The sequence below is a fragment of the Geotrypetes seraphini genome, chromosome 16, assembly GCF_902459505.1.
Source record: "Geotrypetes seraphini chromosome 16, aGeoSer1.1, whole genome shotgun sequence".
Taxonomy (NCBI): Eukaryota; Metazoa; Chordata; class Amphibia; order Gymnophiona; family Dermophiidae; genus Geotrypetes; species Geotrypetes seraphini.
In genome coordinates this window covers 9,534,804-9,550,285 of record NC_047099.1, presented here as the reverse complement: position 1 = coordinate 9,550,285, position 15,482 = coordinate 9,534,804, and the positions used below count along the sequence as shown (strand labels likewise).

At 50.5% G+C, this 15,482-nt stretch overlaps 1 protein-coding gene across 1 annotated transcript in view; it reads left to right on the top strand.

Moving 5' to 3' along the window:
- TOX4 (TOX high mobility group box family member 4) overlaps positions 1-15,482 on the top strand; it is a 39,857-nt gene that overhangs the window by 22,288 nt on the left and 2,087 nt on the right. Inside the window, exons 7-8 of the mRNA XM_033925290.1 lie at positions 1,468-2,154; positions 14,279-14,454. Of these exons, the coding sequence (XP_033781181.1) occupies positions 1,468-2,154; positions 14,279-14,454 (863 nt within the window). The remainder of the gene's footprint in view (positions 1-1,467; positions 2,155-14,278; positions 14,455-15,482) is intronic.

Here is a 15,482-nt window from a genome sequence, read left to right as displayed (position 1 = left end):
GAAATCTGACATCTACAAATATTAAAATACTGCCATCAAGATAATCACCAATTCCCAGAAATTCGACCATGTCACTCCTCTTTTGCAAAAAGCACACCGTCTGCCAATCTCATATAGGATCACTTATAAAATAACGCTCTTAAAATTTAAAGCCCAAATGACACACACTCCCAGTTTCATTGACAAACTCCTCATTCCACATGCTCTATCCCGTATGCTACGCTCCATATCTCAAAACCTACTGACAGTTCCATCATTGAAAGTAATTAATACACGTCGTAATACATCATTTGCTGTTACCGCCCCCATCATATGGAACTCGCTTCCCACCTTCTTAAGAGAGGAAAAAAATACAGATAAATTCAAGGGATCTCTAAAATGCTTTCTTTTTAAATATGCCTTTAATTCCTAAAATTCGAACCCTTGCTCCCAACTCTGACTCATTAGTCCTTCCTCTCCTTTCCTACGTGTTCCCCTCCATTCGTGTTATCCTTATTTGTTTCCTTTCCTTTTTAAATTGTAGTTCTCTCTTTTTTTCCCCTCATGTTCCAGTACGTGATTTGTGTGTTATGTCCTTTGTTATGATTTTAATGATTATTTTGTTTCCCCCATTTTATTGTAAATCGCTTAGAATTTTATGTAAAGCAATCAAACAAATTTTTAATAAAATTGAAACTTGAAACATTAACTGCTCTTACCACACATTTCTCTGGTAATGCATTCCAGAGCTTAACTATTCTCTTCATTAAACCTTCTGGTCCCAATCCCTGCAACAGTTTTTATATAGGTAAAACCAATTTTAAATTTACTCTCTCCTCAATCTTCAACCAATGGAATTGATTCAGAAGAGGAGTAACCCGGTCATATTTTTTTTTTTTTCTCTCTAAAAATCAAAAGCACTTTTCACACTAATTCCACTTTTCCAGCTTCAGGTATAATTGATGGGTCCCCTGCTCCACAGGGCCTAGAGTCTTAAGTTTGGACCCGGGGCAGCAGAGGTGAAGTGACTTGCTGGAGGTCACACGGAGCATTGGTGGGAAAAGAGGGATTTGAATCTTGGCTTCCCTGAAACTGTTCTAGCTAGTAAGCTGCTCCTTCACAATTAGGCATTTTGTCTGGTTTCAGTCAATAGTGGGGTATGTGGAAACTTTATTGGTTGGGGGGAAGTGTGGTGGTGTAAGATGTTACAGGGAAGGGGGCATAAGCCATTAAGGCTGTACTGAATAATCCATTTTTGGGAGCAGAACAGGGCATACGCTGTTCTGAGGTGAGGAAGAAGTTGGGACTTTGGTGGATCAAATGGGTCTCTGTTTAATTTTATGCACCATGGTTCCCGTTAAAGGTTATTTTTGTCCTAATAGCTGAACAAACCGATTCTGAGGTGTCAGTAGGGAATATTTTTTTTTTTAATTGTTTGGGTTAGGGGGAGGGAAGTAGAGATTCATGAAGTTTTTCTTCTCTCCACAGCCTGTGGCAGATGTGGTGGAACTGGAGGTACCACAGCCGGTGCAGGAGCCCCCATCGTTGGTGGCAGAGCCTGTGTTGCCCTCCCCTGCAGTGGTGGTGACTCCCACCACATCCCAGTACACTCCTTCCCCAGCACCTCCCACCTCCTCCCCTCAGCCCAGCATCAACAAGATTATTATCTGCAAGCAAGTGCTGAGCCGAGGCCAGCTGGCGTCCTCCCTCGGCTCTGCCTCACAGAGTTTGGTTACAGTCTTCCCCGCCAATCTGGTGACTTCCCGCGGGCTGCAGCTACAGACTGCCCCTACACAGACCAAGATTGTTACGCGCTCGGTGCTGCAGGCTGCCATGCAAATGCCCCCCCCGAGACTGCAACCGCCTCCACTCCAGCAGATGCCCCAAATTCCTCTCCAGCAGCAGCAGCCTGTAGCAATCCTTCAACCACCTCCCCTCCAGGCCATGCAGAAACTGCGGCTCAACCTGCAGCCCCCGCCCTTGCAGATCAAAATTATCCCACCCCCCATGCAGCCTACTGCTACAACGCTGCACATCCAGCCTCAGCCCACCCTTGTAGTCCCTACTGTGGTCTTGCCCCCCAAGGAGAGCTCTCCTGCAGCTAGCCCCGAGACACCAGCGGTTTCTGCATCTCCTCCCCAGCACATGGACGTGGAGACTGATGTGGTGCCAGAGGTGAGGCCTGCAAAATGCTGTTGCAGCTGGATGTCATTTGGAGTTACTTGTGGTTATTAGGAGATTATTAGCTATAATTGGGGATTCATACTGTGACAGTAAAAGTATGGAAGATATTGAAGTATTTTGGGAGCCTATAGCATTACTAGAGTTCATTGGGTAAAGCCTTGGGCAGGTACAAAGAATTCTCAGTGATCGGGGCATAATGGAATAAAGTGGGACAATCACAGGATCCTCAGCAATAGGGCATGAGGGGGACAAGACTGGGATAGACACAAAGGATCAGCAGTGGTAGGGGAGGGGGTAGAAAAGTCATTGGAGCTACAAAGAATTCTCAGCAGTGGGGGAGTAAGGCAATAAATCCTGGAACAGGCACACAGATTCAGTGGTGGTGGTAGTAGTAGATGTCTGTGTGTGTGTGTGAGGGGGAATTATCCCAGGACAAGCAAGTAGCATATTCTCTACATGTGGGTGACGTCATCCACGGAGCCCCGTCGCGGACAGCTTTTCAAGCAAACTTGATTGAAGCTCTCAAGCTTGTTAGTGCTGCACCACGCATGTGTGTGCCTTCCCGCTCCACTAGAGGGCACATCCCCTCCTCGTGGTCTTCAGTTCAGATAGCTAGCAAAGAAGCCAACCCGGGGAGGTGGGAGGGTTGCAAGAATATCTGCCTGCTGTCCCTGGATAACACCTGTTCTTTAGCACTCTCCAGACCAGTAGAGGTTAACTTTACGAATGGGTATATATCTAATCATGACCAGCAGGTGGAGACTGAAAACAAAACTTTGGGACAGTATATCCTAGCCCCTCCTCTCTATTTCCCTCAGTCTTCTTTCAGTCTCCAGCAGGTGTGAGTGATCTGTGCCCATCTCCCTTGGTAGGGCTGTTGGAATTTGTTTAGGGGTTTATTGTCCCTGTTTTTGGCCGGACGGAGCTTGGTCGGGCCCTGTTTGGGGGTCCGTCCGACCTCGGGGGTGTCAAACCCGGCGGGTCACGAGCGGGGTCCCTCCCCCCACTTCCTCCACCTCCCCACATTTTTTTAGAGGAGCCTCAGCAGTAAGCCTTGCCCCCTAAGTCAAGCAAGGCATATTGCTTCGAGAGCCTGTGGAGTCTGTTCTGTAAAAAAAAAAAAAAAAAAAATCCTGAGGTAGTGCTGGTCTGAAGGGTTATTTCCCTTTAAGAAAACTGTATTTTACTGTATTTTTTCATGTAACCGGCACTTTTTTATAGCTAGGTCGCGTATGGAGCAATTGTGCCCTTCTCCGGGGGAGTAGGACACATTTTGAGTCCAGCCGCGAGGCACTCGCGGCCGGCCTGAACTCGGCGGTTTGGGTCGGTGAGGTGGTGGAGCTCCATCGGCAGCGGCTGCAGGCGCCCAGAGCTCCCCGCCGATGGTGCCTCGCGAGTCGGCAGGGAACGGTGGGGAAGCCCGGTCTTCTCCGTCCGCCCACGGAGGGATTCCCCAAACCGCCGACGGTCGGGTTTTAGAGGATTCCCTCTCAGCTGATTTTTTGACAGCTGATGCCGGCTTGCCTGCTTTAGCGGCTGAGACTATTCAGGTTTCTCAGCCGCTTCAGGCTATGGAGGGAGCTTTTTTGGCGGGAAAACCGCCATCTTCTCTGTCTGGCCCCTCCATTTTGTCTTCCACCTCAGGTGACCTTCCCCCTGTTTTGACTATGCAGGGGCAAGGTTCTGCTGGGTCCCCTGCTGTGGCAGGGAGTCCCTTGGGACCCTCGGGGGGTTTTTCTCCTGAATTTTTCTTTTCTTTATGCAGAGCCTATTTTCAGGCGGCTGGGGGTCCCGGTTGCGCCCAGGGGGTTTCGGGGGGTGGGTTTTCCTCCACGCTCCCTGCGGCTTTGCCTCTCTCGTCTGGCGTGACGTCCCCTCCGCCGCCTCCCTTGTCCAAGCGTCCGCGGGTGTCGTGGGACGAGAATTTGTGGTCGGAGGAACGGGTCGGTCTGGAGGAGGACCTGGACCCTTCTGAGGAGTTCCAGGACTCTCTGGAGGGGACGGAAGCTGGCGGCGGGTTGTCGGATTTCCCGTTCTCCAGTGACGAGGCGTCCGTGGTGCGCCTTTTTCAGAAAGATGAGCTGCCTGTCCTTATTCAGCAGGTTTCTTCGGTTTTGCATTTTGAGGATGCGCCGCCGGAGACTCCGCGTGTGGGGGACCCCCTGTTACGGGGGATCCGTTCCGTTTCCCGCTCTTTTCCTATGCATCAGGATATTCGGGATATTATTCTGGAGCAGTGGAAAACGCCGGAGACGCCGTTTCGGCTGGCGCGCAGCATGGCTCGCCTGTATCCCATTCCTGAAGGGGATCGGGCTACGTTAGCTTCGCCAGTCGTGGATGCGGTGGTCTCGGCAATTTCCAAGCGGCATACCGTGCCTGTTGAGGGCGGTTCTGCCTTGCGGGACTCTGAGGAGCGCAAATTGGAGAGCATCCTTAAGCAAAATTTTCAGGTCTCTGCCTTTGGGGTCCAGGCGGCTATTTGTGGGGGACTGGTCGCTCGCGCCGTGTTTCGGTGGGCGGAGCGGGTCTTGGATTGAGAGTCTGACGACTGGTCTCTGGTGGATCAGGAGGTAGCGAAGATTGAGATGGCGGCCTCATTCCTCTCAGATGCTCTATATGACTTGGTGCGGATCTCGGCTAAGTCTATGGCTTTTGGCGTGGCCGCAAGGCGTGTGTTGTGGCTGCGCGCTTGGGCGGCGGATGCTGCGTCCAAAGCTAAGCTTACTAAATTTCCCTTTCGGGGGTCGTTTTTGTTTGGAGAGGACTTGGATAAGTTGATTCAGACTCTGTCGGACTCGAAAGTTCCCCGTCTGCCGGAGGACCGTGCCCGCCCGGCGTCTCGGGGGGGTGCGGCCCGGGGGCGTTTGCGGGATTTTCGCAAGTATCGCCCTGGGCGTGGGGCTGCTTCTTTCCAGTCTCCGGGATTTTCCCGGGGTCGGTTCTTCCAGCGCATGCAGCCCTTTCGGGGGGCCCGTCGGGGGGCAGGGAATCCCTCCGCCGGTTCCCCCGCTTCCCGTCCTGCACAATGACGCCTTGCCGGCGCCCCCCTTTGGTTCCGGTGGGGGCTCGGCTGCGCGAATTTTTCCCCAAATGGGCCGAGATCACGTCCGATCAGTGGGTCCTGGAGGTGGTGCGGGACGGTTATGCCCTGGAGTTCGCCCGCTCTCTGCCGGATTTTTTCCTCGCTTCTCCATGTCAGACTCCGGGGAAGACGCAGGCTTTTCGCCAGACCCTTCAGCGCTTGCTAGATCTCAGGGCAGTTGTTCCGGTGCCCTCTCCAGAGTGGGGCACGGGCAGGTACTCCATTTACTTTGTGGTGCCCAAGAAGGAGGGGACTTTTCGGCCCATCCTCGATTTGAAAGGGGTCAACAGGGCTCTCAAGATTCCCTCTTTCCGTATGGAAACTCTGCGGTCGGTCATTCTGGCGGTTCAGCCGGGGGAGTTTCTCACTTCTCTCGATCTGACGGAGGCCTACTTGCATGTTCCCATTCGGGCCTCTCATCAGCGTTTCCTGCGCTTTGCAATCTTGGGTCGGCACTATCAATTCTGTGCGCTTCCCTTTGGGCTGGCCACGGCTCCTCGGACGTTCACCAAGGTGATGGTGGTCGTCGCGGCAGCCTTGCGGTCGGAGGGCATCCTGGTACACCCCTACCTGGACGACTGGTTAATTCGGGCAAAGTCGTTGCAGGAAAGCTCCCGGGTTACTGCTCGGGTGGTGGAGTTTCTCCGGTCGCTGGGCTGGGTGGTCAACCTTTCCAAGAGTCGGTTGGTCCCGGCTCAGCGTCTGGAGTACCTAGGGGTGCTGTTCGACACCTCCTTGGGGAAGGTCTTCCTCCCAGAGGGCCGGGTGAGCAAATTGCAATCTCAGATTCGCCTGCTTTTGGCGTCCCGGTGTCCTCGGGCGCGAGATTTCCTCCAGGTCTTGGGGTCGATGGCGGCGTCCCTGGACGTGGTGAGGTGGGCGCAGGCCCACATGCGTCCTCTCCAGTATGCTCTGCTCCGGAGGTGGTCTCCCCAGAGGCACGGGATGGATGTTCCGGTTCCCCTGCGAGGCTTGGCGCGCTGCAGTCTGCGTTGGTGGCTCCAGACCCCTCACCTGGTTCAGGGGGTGGGTTTGGATCTCCCGCAGTGGACGGTGCTCCTGACGGATGCGAGTCTCCTGGGTTGGGGGGCTCAGTGTTTGGGTCACTCAGCTCAGGGCACCTGGTCCGCGGAGGAGGCCGCCTGGTCGATCAACGTGTTGGAGACCAGAGCGGTCCGTCTGGCGCTGTTGGCTTTCCACTCCCTGTTGCTGGGCAAGTCGGTCAGAGTGCTGTCGGACAATGCCACGGCGGTGGCTTATGTCAATTGTCAGGGGGGCACCAAGAGCACTCAGGTGGCGCAGGAGGCGGCTCTGCTCATGGTTTGGGCGGAGTCCCATCTGCTGGACCTCTCGGCCTCTCATATAGCCGGAGTAGAAAATGTTCAGGCAGACTTCCTCAGTCGTCACTTCCTAGATCCAGGAGAGTGGTGTCTCGGCGCCGAGGCGTTTCAGTTGATAGTGCAGGCTTGGGGGCAGCCCCTGATGGACCTGATGGCCATGGGTGGCAACGCCAAAGTGCCCCGCTTCTTCAGTCGTCGCAGGGACGGTCTGGCCGAGGGTCTGGATGCTCTGGTCCAGCAGTGGCCAACGGAGGGGCTGTTGTATGTGTTCCCTCCTTGGCCGCTGGTGGGCAGAGTGCTTCTTCGCATTGTTCACCATCCGGGTTTGGTGGTGCTGGTGGCGCCGGATTGGCCTCGCCGTCCGTGGTATGCGGATCTGGTGAGGCACCTGGTAGCGGATCCTCTTCCTCTGCCTCTCTCGGACGACCTTCTGATGCAGGGTCCCATTCCCATGTTCGACCCGTCTCCCTTCTGTCTTACGGCGTGGCTCTTGAAAGGGGTCGCCTTAGCAAGAAGGGATATTCAGACAAGGTGATCTCTACTCTGTTGGGGTCCCGGAGGCTTTCTACCTCTCGGGCTTATGTGCGGGTTTGGCGTCTCTTTGAGGAATGGTGTCGGGCGCGGGGAGTGACCTCTTTTCGCGCTTCTCTGCCTCCCATTCTAGAGTTCTTGCAGGATGGCCTGGATAGAGGTCTGGCTTGGTCTTCTCTCCGGGTTCATCTTGCGGCCCTGTCGGCCTTTCGAGGGTTGGTGTCAGGTCAGCGTTTATCGGCTCTTCCTGATGTGATTCGGTTTTTGCGGGCGGCCAAGTTGCTTAGGCCTCCCCTACGGCCCTCGGTTCCCTCTTGGGATCTTAATCTGGTTCTCTCTGTTTTGGTGCGTCCGCCTTTCGAGCCTTTGGACGACTGTTCTTTGAAGGACCTTACTTTGAAGGCGGTCTTTTTGGTGGCCATTACTTCTGCTAGGCGTGTTTCTGAGCTGCAGGCTTTCTCTTGTAGGGCTCCCTTCTTGGAGTTTTCTAGGGAGCGGGTCGTCTTGCGGCCTGTTCCTTCCTTTCTGCCGAAGGTTGTTTCTCCTTTTCATGTCAATCAATCGGTGGTTCTCCCGGTCTTGGGTGGTCGGGAGGGCTCTTCTGAGCAACGGCAGCTGCGCAAGTTGGATGTCGGTCGGGTCCTTCGCTCTTATGTGCAGCGGACCCAGGAATTCCGGAAGTCCGATCATCTCTTTGTCCTCCTGGCGGGTCCTTGTCGGGGAGCTGGCGCTTCTAAGGCTACTATTGCGCGCTGGATCAAGGAGACGATTGCTTCCGCTTATCTTCTGAAACAGCAGCCTATTCCGGAGTTTCTCAAGGCTCATTCCACTCGGGGTCAGGCGGCTTCTTGGGCTGAGTCGTCGCTCGTGCCTCCAGTGGATATTTGTAAGGCTGCGGTTTGGTCCTCCTTGCATTCCTTTGTTCGTCATTATCGGGTTGATGTGCAGGCGCGTCGGGACGCGGTGTTCGGTGAGCGTGTACTGGTATCGGCCCTTCGGGGGTCCCGCCCGTGAGAGGGACTGCTTTGGTACGTCCCATTCGTAAAGTTAACCTCTACTGGTCTGGAGAGTGCTAAAGAAGGAGAAATTAGGTTCTTACCTGCTAATTTACTTTCTTTTAGCTTCTCCAGACCAGTAGAGGTCCCCACCCTGTCTGTTGTTGTTGTTGTTGGGGCTGTTGCGCGGGCAGTTTTTGGTTTTTGCTGCGGGTTCTAGTATTTTTCTAGGGCCGGGGAGAATTGAAGAACAGCGGCTGTGGCTCGGCTGGCTTAGCTGGCGAGCTGTGGGGACATTCTTCCTTCGGGAATTTCTCCTCTGCATTTTCCAACAGCATTTTGGGTATGTTATTTGTTACTCCTTTCGGAGTATTGTTTTTTCTCTCTGTTTTTTTCCAGTTCTTGGTTCTGCTTGGCTATTCGGCAGACTGAGGGAAATAGAGAGGAGGGGCTAGGATATACTGTCCCAAAGTTTTGTTTTCAGTCTCCACCTGCTGGTCATGATTAGATATATACCCATTCGTAAAGTTAACCTCTACTGGTCTGGAGAAGCTAAAAGAAAGTAAATTAGCAGGTAAGAACCTAATTTCTCCTTATGGTAAGTAACTGTGCTTTATCCCAGGACAAGCAGGCAGCATATTCTCTACATGAGGGTGACTCCAAGCTAACCAAAGGGGACGGAGGGAGAGTTGGTAATTTAGGAGAACAGATTATGCAAAACCAACTGGCCAAACTGGCCGTCGCACCTGGAAAAAACATCCAGACAGTAGTGAGAGGTGAAGATATGAACTGAAGACCAAGTGGCGGCCTTGCAGATCTCAATAGGCATGGACCTGAGGAAAGCGACAGACGCCGCCATCGCTCGGACTTTATGCCCTGTGACCCGACCATGCAGCGAGAGACCAGCCTGAGCGTAGCAGAAGGAAATACAAGCAGCTAACCAGTTGGACAAGGTGCGCTTGGAAACAGGACGTCCCAACCGATTAGGATCAAAGGACAAGAAAAGTTGAGGATCCCTCCGATGAGACTGGGTGCGATGCAGATAGAAAGCCAACGCCCGCTTACAGTTAAGAGTGTGAAGCGCCACTTCCCCAGGGTGAGAATGGGGCTTAGGAAAAAACACCGGAAGGACAATAGACTGATTTAAGTGGAAATCCGAAACCACCTTAGGCAAGAACTTAGGATGAGTACGCAGGATCACCTTGTCATGATGAAAGACCTTAAAAGGGGGGGTCCACAATCAGAGCTTGAAGCTCACTGACCCTGTGAGCAGACGTGAGAGCAATCGTGGATGACGTCACCCACATGTAGAGAATATCTGCCTGCTGTCTCTGGATAACACCTGTTACGGTAAGTAACTGTGCTTTCTCAGTGATGAGGGAATAACAGAATAAAGCCTGGGACAGGTACAGAGGAACCTTACTGGTGGGAAAGTAAATGGTAGAGCCTGGGTTGAATTCAAAAAAGCATGGGACAGGCACGTGGGGTCTCTAATGGGGGAGATAGTGGATGCTGCGGCTGGGCAGCCTGGATGGGCCATTTGGCCTTTATCTGCCATCTTGTTTCTATAACCATAAAGCTGTATGACCTCACAATGCAGATGTGAAGAGAAGATACTGGATGGGCCAACTGGATGGGCCGTTTGGCTGTTATCTGCCATCAGGTTTCTCTTAATCACCAAAGCACTAAGGTCAAAAGTAATTTAAATAAATAAACATATATAATATAGAGTTTCTATAAACTGTAAAAGTGCTCAGTGCCTACATCTCCTGCATAGGAGCAACTCTTTCTGTAACCATAAAGCTCTACGACCTCACAATGCAAGTGTTAAGAGCCTTAGCTTATCACAATAATGCTCTATGACAGGGGTGTCAAAGTCCCTCCTCGAGGGCCGCAATCCAGTCGGGTTTTCAGGATTTCCGCAATGAATATGCATGAGATCTATTAGCATACAATGAAAGCAGTGCATGCAAATAGATCTCATGCATATTCATTGGGGAAATCCTGAAAACCCAACTTGATTGAGGCCCTCGAGGAGGGACTTTGACACCCCTCCTCTATGACCTCACAATGTGGGTAAAAAGAGCCTTGGCCAATAGGGAGAGGAAGATATAGTAGCTACTGCGGATGGGCAGACTGGATAGGCCATTTGACCTTTCTTTTGCACCTCCAGACCAGTACAGTTCACTAAAAAGGTAATAGATCACCATGATCAGCAGCTGGAGACTGAAGACTGAGACAAAACCATTTGGCTATAATACAAGTAGCTGTGCTTGCCCTTAAGCTAACCAGTCTGTTCTCAGTCTCAACAGGTGTGGTAAGCTGTTGCCAGGCTTCCGTTGGTTAGTGTAGCCCAGTTGGAAGTTGTTCAATGGCCTTCTTGTCCCCGTCTGGTGCTGGACTGAGCTTGGGGGGACCCTTTTGGGGGTCCATCCAACTTCGGAGGTGTCACACTCGACGGGTCCCAAGTTGAGTTCCTCCCATTTTCTCCACCTCCCCAAAGTTTTTCTAGAGATGCCTCAGCTGTAAGCCTTATCACTGATACTGGCTTCGAGAACCAGTGGAATCTGTTCTGACAGGGAAAAAAAAAATCCTGAGGCAATGCCGGTCTGAAGGGAGCCTTCAGTTAACTGTAATTGATTTTTTTGTTGTTAACTGGCACTTTTTTTCAGTTAGGTCGCATATTTATTTATTCAATTTTCTATACCGTTCTCCCAGGGGAGCTCAGAATGGTTTACATGAACTTATTCAGGTACTCAAGCATTTTTTCCTTTCTGTCCCGGTGGGCTCACAATCTAACGTAACTGGGGCAATGGGGGGATTAAATGACTTGGCCAGGGTCACAAGGAGCAGTGTGGGTTTGAGCCCACAACCTCAGGGTGCTGAGGCTGTAGCTTTAACAACTGCGCCACACTTTCCCCTCATATTGCACAATAAGCACTTTTAAAGGGAGATGCTTGAGATATGAGGTAGCTTTGTCCGGCCTGTGCTCGCGGTATGCAGGCAGCTGCAAAGGGGGATCCTCGACAGCTTCGGGTGCCGACATCCAGGGATCCCCTTCGCGAGTACCTTGCCTGCTGGCAGCCACCCACGCAGGGATTTCCTCAGCTGCTGACGGTCTGTGGAGGAGGCATCTTGTTTGATCAATGTTCTGGAGACCAGAGCCATCCAGCTGGCGTTGCTAGCGTTCAGACGTTGATGGGCAAGTCTGTTCGGGTTCTCTTGGACAATGCCATGGCGGTGGCTTACATCAGTCATTAGGGGGGAACCAGGAGTCATCTGGTGGCGCAGGAGGCTGCTTTGCTCCTGGATTGGGCAGAGAATCATCAGCTGGACATCTTGGCTTCCTACATAGCAGGAATGGAGAATGTCCAGGCGGTCTTCCTCAGTTGTCACATGATAGATCCCGGAGAGTGGCGTCTCGGTTCCTCAGCCTTCGAGTTGATAGTGAAGACTTGGGGTCAGCCGGTCATGGACCTGATGGCCACAAGTGTCAACGCCAAAGTGCTCCGGTTCTTCAGTTGGCGCAGGGATGTTCAGGTTGAGGGGCTGGATGCTCTGGTACAGCCTTGGCCAATGGCATGCCTACTGTACATGTTTCTTTCGTGTGGCCGAAGGTGGGCAGAGTCCTTCACATTGCTCGGCACCCTGGTTGCGTGATACTAGTAGCTCCGAACTGGCCCATGTGCCCGTGGTACGCGGATCTGGTTCTTCTTGTGGCAGATCCTCTTCCACTGACCCTCTCGCCCGACCTGACTCAGGACCCCATTCCAATGTTTGATCTGGGTCACTTTTGTCTTACGGCTTGGCTCGAGAGGGAATGCCTATGTAAGAAAGGTTATTCAGATAAAGTGATCTCCACTCCCTTGGGGCTTATGTGCGTGTTTGGCATAGTTTTGAGGAGTGGTGTGCTGTGCGTGGGGTGGTTTCCTTTCGCACCTCTTTGCCTCACATCTTGGAGTTCTTGCGTGATGGCCTGGAGAGGGTCCTGGCCTGGTCTTCTCTCTGGGTTCAGCTTGCTGCTTTGTCTTCATTTCACGGTTTCACGGTTAACTTCTTTTCCGGAAATGGTTTGCTTTTTGAGGACAGCCAATTTGATTCAGCCTCCAGTGCGGCCTTCAGTTCTGGCCTGGGATCTCAATCTGGTCCTGTCTGTGCTTTTGCGCCCTCCCTTTTTTAGCCCTTGGGTTCCTGCTCGTTGAAGGACTTTACTCTCAAGGCAGTATTCCTGGTGGCCATTACTTCTGCGAGATGCATTTCTGAACTGCAGGCTTTCTCTTGTAGGCCTCCCTTCCTGGAGTTTTCTAGAAAGCGTGTGTGTATTGTGGACTGTTCCTCCCTTTCGGCCGAAGGTGGTCTCACCTTTTCATGTCAATCAGTCCGTGGTCCTCCTGGTCTTGGGTAGCCGGGAAAGCTCTTCGGAGCAGAGGCAGTTGTGTAAATTGGATGTCTGTCGGGTTCTTCACTCTTATGTACAGCGGACCCAGAAGTTCCGGAAGTCTGATCATCTGTTTGTCCTCTTAGCGGGTCCTCGTAAGGGGGAAGTGCGCTTCCAAGGCTACCACTCGTGCTGGATCAAGGAGACTATTGCTTCTACTTACCTTCTTTAGAAGAAGCCTCTTCCGGAATTTCTCAAGTCTCATTCCATTCGGGGTAAGACAGCTTCTTGGGCTGAGTCTTCTCTGGTGCCTCCAGTGGATACCTGTAAAGCCACAGTATGGACTGCTCTGCATTCCTTTGTGCGACACTACTCTGTGGATGTTCAGGCGTGTCGGGACACGGTGTTCAGTGAGAGTGTTCTGGTGGCAGCTCTCTCTGGGAGTCCCACCCATGATGGGTACTGCTTTGGAACGTCCCATCAGTGAACTGTACTGGTCTGGAAAGAAGCTAAAGGAGAAATTAGGTTCTTACCTGCTAATTATCTTTCTTTTAGACTCTCCAGCCTGGTACAGTCCCCACCCTGTCTGTCGGTCTGTCTGTTGTTCTTGCAAGATTTGCGTGAAGAGTGTGGCTTTTTTCTGCGGGTTCTAGTATTTTTATAGGGTTGGGGAGATTAAAAAGAACAGCGGCTTTGGCGTAGCTGGCAAGCTGTGTGGACATTTCTATGTAATTTCCAACAGTCTTGTTCTATGTTAGTTGTTACTCCTATTAGGAGTGTTGTTACTGTTATAATTAACACTTAGTTCTGCTTGGTTATTTGGTAGACTGGTTAGCATAAGGGGAAGCACAGCTACTTGTATTACAGCCAAAAGGTTTTGTTTCAGTCTCCACCTGCTGGTCGTGGTGAGCTATTACCCATCAATGAACTGTACCGGTCTGGAGAGACTACAAGAAAGAAAATTAGCAGATAAGAACCTAATTTCTCCTTATCTGCCATCATGTTTCTATAACCTTACAGTGGAAGTGTGAAGAGCCTTAACCTATAGGGAGAGCAGGAGAAAGTGGATGCTGTAGATGGGCCATTTGGCCTTTATCTGCCATCACATTTCTATCTGCACTACAGGTAAGCACAGGATTAAGAAAAATCTAAGAGGGGGGGGGAAATAAAGACTTTTTCTTTTGGAACAAATAACAGATTGTAACGCCGATCTTTCTTTTGAAATTATAATCTTACGTTCATTACATCCATGTTTTGAAAACTGCTCATGTGATTCGAAACTGATTGACTCTCTAATCTCTATTGGTATTCAACAAATACTACAAAATTGGAAATCTGCTTCTCTTCTTGACTATGCCTTTTGGTGGAACTCTGTTTATTCAAAAATTACGAACAATATGCCATGGAAAAACTATCTTTCATTTAACTCAGTCGTATATGGCTACCCATTGGCAGTTATCTAAAGAATCCTTCTGTATTACACTGAATTCTTTTTGAAATGAGTTTATCATATGTTTAATGTATACATTTTTCAAAATACAATAAAAAAAAATTGAACTGAAAAAAAAAAAAAAAAGACTTTCTGAGACAAGCAGGGGAAATGCAGGCACACTTCTCTGTGACATCTTCTAATGGTTCTTGTGTGCTGGGGCTGCTAGCTAAAGTAAGCCAAGTAATCGTCCCAAGACAAGATTACAACACAGTATTTGGGGCTTTGAGTGGGGTTGCAAAGCGAGGGGGCAGTGGGCATTTGACTTAATACTTCCATCCTCTTTCTTTGCCGTCCCAGGTGGAGTCTCCCCTTGCCCCGATGGAGGTGCAGTTAATCAGTAGCTCCCCCCCCCAAGAAGCACCGCCCTCTCCCCAACCCTGCTGTGTACGTTCAGGCTGTGGGAACCTACCCGTGGAGAGTAAAGACTGGGACAAAGAATACTGCAGCAATGAGTGTGTGGTGAAACACTGCAGGTGAGTTCTGCCTGGCAGAGGGAACAGTGAATATATGGTGAGGTCTGGACAGTGGGCTAAAGTTAAGGATAATCATTTTGCTGGAGTAACATCTATTTATGGTGAGCTTTCAAGAGCTTTGTCCCCCTTCATCTGCTTGGTGAAAGAAATAAAGGAAAGTATCAATCTGTTTTTTCAAATGTAACGCACTAATAACTCCTAAAAATAGGCTAATGCTAGATCAAGTGGGTCTCTGCAGAAAATTATTGTAGAGACTGGATCTCAAATGCCCACGGTTTTCGCCGTTAGAACCCATCTCGGCTAATAAACGGAATGCAGTCTATCATCGGTCCAAATGTCTCCCTTTAATTTTTAAGTGTTAAATTTTATGTAGTGACTTTTACTATTGTTCCAAAATGCTATTGCCTCTATGGGCTCCTATAACAATAGCATTGTATAAATTATGCATATATATGTACTTCCGCCCCTGTTGGGAACTCTTACTTATAATATAGTATAGTATAGAACTTAGCTTGGGTGTGATTTTCTACCCGTCCATTATAGGAGCCCATAGAGGCAATAGCATTTTGGAAAAATAGTAAAAGTCACTACATAAAATTAGCCAAGACTGGTTCTAACGGTAAAAACCGTGGGCACTTGAGATCCACAGTCTCTACAATAATTTTCTGCAGAGTCCCTCTTGATCTAGCATTAGCCTATTTTTAGGAGTTATTAGTGTGTTACACAAGGAAATAAAGGGGTCACAATTTTTTCTTCATGTACATTAGGGTAGAGAATGGCACAGGGACAAAGTTTTCCCCATCCCCGCGGGAGCTCATTTTCCTCTCCCATCCCTGCAATCTCTGTCCTCATCTGCACAAGCCTCAAACACTTTAAAATCCTAAGTGGCAACATACTAGAGCTTAGATTGTGATGTCATAATGCCTCAGTCCACCAATGCCTAAGCCTCAAACACTTTAAAATCCTAAGTGGCAACATACTAGAGCTTAGATTGTGATGTCATAATGCCTCAGTCCACCAATGCCTAA